This window comes from Ictalurus punctatus, chromosome 4, assembly GCF_001660625.3.
Source record: "Ictalurus punctatus breed USDA103 chromosome 4, Coco_2.0, whole genome shotgun sequence".
Classification (NCBI taxonomy): Eukaryota; Metazoa; Chordata; class Actinopteri; order Siluriformes; family Ictaluridae; genus Ictalurus; species Ictalurus punctatus.
This window is the reverse complement of record NC_071284.1, coordinates 32,263,235-32,269,234: the sequence shown is the minus strand read 5'-3', so window position 1 is coordinate 32,269,234 and position 6,000 is coordinate 32,263,235. Positions and strand designations below refer to the sequence as shown.

The 6,000-nt window shown below is 36.3% G+C and overlaps 1 protein-coding gene across 1 annotated transcript; it reads right to left on the bottom strand.

The window, feature by feature from the left end:
• Nucleotides 1–334: 334 nt before the first annotated feature.
• LOC124627752 (extracellular calcium-sensing receptor-like) lies at nt 335–4,117 on the bottom strand. The gene is made up of 6 exons (XM_047154479.2): nt 3,924–4,117; nt 3,505–3,793; nt 2,380–3,135; nt 2,048–2,275; nt 1,414–1,537; nt 335–1,248 (listed from the first exon to the last, which is right to left on the bottom strand). The coding sequence occupies exons 1-6, from the start codon at nt 4,115–4,117 to the stop codon at nt 335–337; spliced, it is 2,505 nt and encodes an 834-aa protein (XP_047010435.2).
• Between the last annotated feature and the right edge of the window lie 1,883 nt (nt 4,118–6,000).

Genomic DNA, 6,000 nt, shown 5'->3' with positions numbered 1-6,000 from the left:
CATATTGACATGTCACATATTCTTTGTGCCAACAAGTAAATTGTATATACCATTATACCACTGATTACACACATACCATTGATTACAAACTATACCATTGATTACAAACATGCATGTTGCTGAATACAAAATGTTTGTATTATTATTATCTTCAGACAAACATAAGACAAAATTGCATTTTTTATAAATTGTATAATGTGTTCTCATTTATAGGCAGATTATATACAATTAGATGTAAGATATTTAAATATTACCTCAACATTATATTTCCAAGTTCAACATTCTTCAGCTAAAATGATGAAGTATATATTTGTGAATTTGAAAACCTTTTTTCTTAAAGTGATTTAGATGCCATTTTACCCATCACATTTTTCTTTGTGTTTAGTTCAGGTTTAAACAGAATAATATAACATTTAGGTGTAAATATACAGAATAGTAGAGCAAAACTGGAGGCCAAAATAGCAAATATCTCCACAGCTACAGTAAATTTTCCAGGAGAGCTGACATAAGCTGGAATAAAGGTGATCCACACAGCACAGAATATGAGTATGCTGAATGTGATGAATTTAGCTTCATTAAAATTATCTGGCAGCTTTCTAGCTAGGAAAGCCAAAACAAAACACAAGAAAGCAAGAACTCCTATATAACCCAACACTGCCCAGAAACCTATAGCTGAACCCAAGTTACATTCTAATATGATCTTTTCCTTGTAGTAGTTCATGTTCTTGTAGGGGAAAGGAGGAGAAACTGTTAACCAAAGCACACAAATAAGAACCTGTATGAGAGTGAATGCAAGTACACTGAGTCTCTGCTGTAGAGGCCCAAACCATTTCATGATATTACTGCCTGGAAGTGTAGCCCTGAAGGCCATTAGTACAACTATTGTTTTCCCCAGTACACAGGAGATACAGAGGACAAACGTGATTCCAAAAGCTGTGTGGCGCAGCATACAGGACCACTCAGAGGGTTGTCCAATGAAAGTTAGTGAACAGAGGAAACACAGAGTCAGGGAGAACAGCAGCAGGAAGCTCAGCTCAGAGTTGTTGGCCTTAACAATAGGACTGTCCTTTTCTATTAGAAATAATATAGCTACTAACACAGTTAATACAGCTCCAAACAAAGAGAACAGTACCAGTACTATCCCCATAACTTCTGTAAATGAAAGAAACTCTATGACCTTTAACACACATTTATCTCTGTTAGCATTAGACCAGTATTCTCCTGGACACTGCTCACAGTTATTTGAATCTGCAAAATAATCATGGTTATTCTTATTAGGAAGGAAAATAAACTTAATTTCCTGAGTTCATTTATTAATGCCATTGTTCAGGAATTGTATCCTAAATAATAAAAAGAGGATACACAATGCACAATTAACAACTTGTCTTTGAAAATTGGTAATGCTGAAATTACCTGTCTGGTTACTGATCTCTCCTTCGGCACATGGTATACAGTCATAACAGCAGACAGGCCTTCCTTTCTGTGCAGCTTTCCTGGTTCCTGGAGGGCAGCTCTCACTGCACACAGACCTGGGCTTCTAATGTGAACAATATATTCCAGCTACAGATATTACTTTTCCCATAGAATTGAGCAAATATAGCTTGTTTGAGATGCAACTCAAGCAATGTGTCTATATATTAATAATTTATTTTAATTTGGTTTATTTTTCAGAACCTTCCATTTATAAGGTTCTGTGTGACAAGTAAATTAAGCTGTTAAGCCATAAACACATCTTAATTAATAAGCATTTTTAGCTTTGAATTTTTAACGTTGAAGTACTATTTTGGTGTAAAACATTTCATGTATATTCAGTATCATACATTTTAAGAAATTAGTTTTTTTCTACCAAAACAAACAAACAAATAAATTGTATAGGGGCCGAAAGATCCCGATTTAATAATAATAAAAATCTACTTCATTTAGATTCTATTTCATAAAAATAATATGTATATATATATATATATATATATATATATATATATATATATATATATATATATATATATATATATATATATACATAAATTAATTAGTAAAAATGTTTTACCTCTCTTTTCTCTCCAGCCCAGAAAATGTCTTCAGTGTTTAGGACAAATTGTTGTCCACTTGGCAGTGAGGCATCGTAATAACCCACTGCCTTAAACTGCACTTCTCCATTGAACCCTCGTTGCCAGTTCACCACATCATACTTTGCAGGCATTGCACCAGTGCTGTCGAACCACACCTTTTCTCCTAATTTGGTGGTAAAATTTAAATTTTTTATAGCTTCAATAACCTTCAAAGGGTAAATAAAAAAGTATTCAAACAAATATTCATTTCATGACAATATTCATTTCATGACATGGACACGGCCTGCTTTGGTTCTCTTCTTTGGGTTACCTGCCATGGTTGTATTGTTTTGTATTTCTCACAACTCTGGTTTTCTGTGCATCTCAACAGACTGTGTAAAGAATGTGCCACAGCATAAACTGCATTATAGATGTTTTTTGCATATCTCAATTCTGCTATATCTTCATTGTAGTTTTTAAACAGAATCATATCTTCATATTTGCTGCAGTTGTTTTCAGTTTGAGAAATGTTTCTCTCTGTATGCAAGCAAGGGAAAGCTGTTTGCCAAAACTCATTGACAGCATAGTCAGCAAAACTACCAATGTTAAATTTTCCCACATCAAAACCAATCGATCCAGCCAGTATGTTGTAACTTGTTGGTGTTACTAGATTGACAGCTGTAATCCATGCCTCAACACCAATCATCTGGTAGCCAGTGACATTCTTTAGAATAAGTTGATCTATTAGAATGTTCATATCAAAGTGGGCAAGAAATATGATAATTACTTTGGCTGTGCCTTTCTTAATAATATCTGCCACTTTCATGATTTTGGCAGTGTCTGACCGGTCAAACTTCTCAGAGTACTCGACACATATCCCCTCCTCTTTGGCTGCATTTAGAAAAATGGCCATTCCATTGTTGCCATAATCATTATCACTGTTCACAGCTCCCACCCAAGACCAGCCAAAGTGCTTGACCAAATATGCCAATGCTCTACTCTGGTAGAAGTCACTTGCTATGGTTCTAAAGAAAGAGGGGTACTCTTTTCTGTTGCTCAAACATTCACATGTCGCAGCGTGACTGATCTGAGGAGAGAACGATAGCTAAAATGTTAACACAGGACACCATACCTACACACAATCACACACACTTTCACACCTAAAGGCTATTTAGAGTAGCCTGCTACCCTATCTGCACTCTCAAAAAGTCTGCAAAGACAGCAACATGAGTAAAGGATTGAACCCAGAATCCTGGAGCTATGTTACAATATTGCCCACTACCACACTGTGCTGTACATAAGAATGACATGCACTGCTGAAAGAGGTTTAGAGACTAAACATGCACATTTGATTGAATATTAAACACATTAACTGTAGTTTCAAATGTGTTTTGTAACTGTTAAATATATTGTCATTTATTACTAATAAATAATTATTAAAATCATTGATCCTTACCACTGGGATCATAAAAGGTCCTGTAGTTTTTGTGAGTGTTATAGTAGGTGTAGACTCTGACTCCCCTATGATGGCTTGTACTGCTGCTTGTCCAGAACAGGCATTATCTGCTGTTATGTCCATACCATTCATCAAAGCCATGGCTGCCTTCATACTCAACAATCTTGATCCACAATTGTCATAAATTCTGTATCCAATTGAAATATTTGGGAGCAAGCTGTTGGCTCTGTTGATTTCATCGATTGCAAAAGTCATGGTCTGAGCAAGGCGTAATTCTCTGAGGTTAAATCTACAAATAAAATTCATAGTGAGAAATTATATATTTAATATAAAATGAGAACTAAAGGAAATACAGTGCAGAAATACAATACACCATTCCTAAAAATGATTCCAATGTGAATTTTTCCACTACAACAAACCTAATGCAGATTAAAGGTTGAGGTTTTTCAGTATACAGCAGTGACTGCATCTGTGTACCATCATGTATCGAAAAGACAGCTCCAATTATCACATCTCCATCTTTAGACAGCAGTGGATGTGCTGGGTTGTCCAGAATATGGCAATTTTCTCCCTTTGCCAGGCTAAGATAAAGGAGTAGTACAAGGAATAGCATCACAAATTCTGTCTAATGCTTTTCCTGGATCAGTCCAGAACAGATGTACTCTTCATATATTTATAGACATTCACTGGGTCTTCTGGGTATAACCTTTCAGTTTGGACAAATCAGAGAGGTGGTGAGCTTTGTGATGTCATTAAGGGACATGATGGTAGCTGCATATCTCAGTTAAACATATCTGGTTTAATTCAGTTAACACTGACCACTCAAATTATTTACAGCCACTATTGTAGGCATTGAGCATGCTGGGCGTGCAGGTGTTGTCAATGTATGTGGCCAATCTGTTTGCATTGTTGTATTTTTTGTATGTCTTCCATGAGCAGAATAGCAATAGATGGTGCTCCTAGGCCTCTAGAAGCTTATGACATCATCAACCAAAAAGTAGTTCAATTAGGCAGAAGCCCTTTGAGGCTTGAAATGAATCCTGGAGAGCAAAAGTAAATAAGGTAATAACATATTACTTTATTTACACATGTTATTAATTAGTAATTATTTATTTGCATACAGTACTGTGCAAAAGTCTTAGGCACTCTATTTTTTATAACTTTGTTGTACATTTTCATTTTATAACTTCTACATTATCGAGTCAGTACAAAAAACATTTTAGATTTCCAATCATTAGTTTTCTAGCACACAATTTAATGTTACAGAAAAATGTTTGTATGTCAGAAAAGAAAGCAGCATATTATGTAAGAGACCACTTTTCAGACAAAAAAAACATAATGAAGGCTGTTGGGTTTTGTTGCAAAAATAAGAAGCAAATGTGAATGCCAAAGTCTCCAGAAGAACTGAGGCTGCTTCTGCAAGATGCTCAGTAAAACATAGCAATAAAGTCTTGCAACAGTTGGTGTCAAAATGCATGCTTTTACAATCCTTTGCTTTTGCACAAATTTGCATGGGAGGTATGCCAGGAAAAAAAAGTCTTTGTTGTCTAACAAAAACATTAGAGCAAGTCTACAGTTTGCCAATGAGCAAATAGGTAGACCAGGCCTTTTGGAATAATGTGCTTTGGACAGACAAATCAAAGGTAGAGTTGTTTGGCCACAGTAACAGCAGATATGTTTGGCGCTGACCAAAAACAGCTTTTCAGGAAAAACAAAACAAACAAGGCACTCCAACATTTCCTGGGTATAAGCCAACTTTTGTCAGTGGTTTATCAGGGGCTTCATCACTGCAGTGGTGCCACTTACCTCCCTCCTTATGGGAAAACCTAAAAACCTGAGGTGGAACCCAGAGGCTCTGCAGACATTTTAAACCTTGAAACAGAGGTTCTTGACTGCCCCATACTGCATCACCCAGACCCTGGCCTGCAATTCATCATGGAGGTTGATGCCTCCCAAAGTGGTGTTGGGGCTCTCATTTTTCAGTGACCAGGTGACCCAGCCAAACTCTAGCTATGTGTATGGGTGGAGTATTATTTCCATGATATAATGAAATGTTTCTGGGGCTCTAAACAAAACAAATGAAATGATGATCAATTGGTGTAACCCAAACAGAGTGAACAAAGCCATTTTTCTCAGGATATTGGAGTTAATACCCAGTAAATCCAGTCGAATAAAAGTGAACCACATCTAGCCAATCAAGCAGTTCATCAATCTGTGTTACATTGGGTGAGCAACAAATTTAGACACCATGTTGATAAACTTTCTCTATTACAGTGAGCAGTGGAAAGAAGATAAAGAGGAAGTGAGAACAGCCACGAGAGAGAGAGAGAGCTGTGTGCGTGTCTGTGTGTGTAGATGTGTGATTTTGGTGAACAAGGCTGAAAAGCAAGTTTTCATTCCATTAAAACCCTTTTGAGTTGTGCCATACCTGTCTCCCATGTCCTCATTCACTTGGTAACATAGGGGACACATTTGATTATAGAATGTTTCTCAACA

Excerpts from the sequence above, each read along its gene's own strand:
- LOC124627752 (XM_047154479.2), bottom strand. The coding sequence starts at position 4,117 with ATGCTATTCCTTGTACTACTCCTTTATCTTAGCCTGGCAAAGGGAGAA. Across the intron at positions 3,794-3,923 it reads CAACCTTTAATCTGCATTAG|ATTTAACCTCAGAGAATTAC; the intron begins GTTTGTTGTAGT and ends TTTTATTTGTAG. Across the intron at positions 2,276-2,379 it reads AAACAATACAACCATGGCAG|GTTATTGAAGCTATAAAAAA; the intron begins GTAACCCAAAGA and ends TACCCTTTGAAG.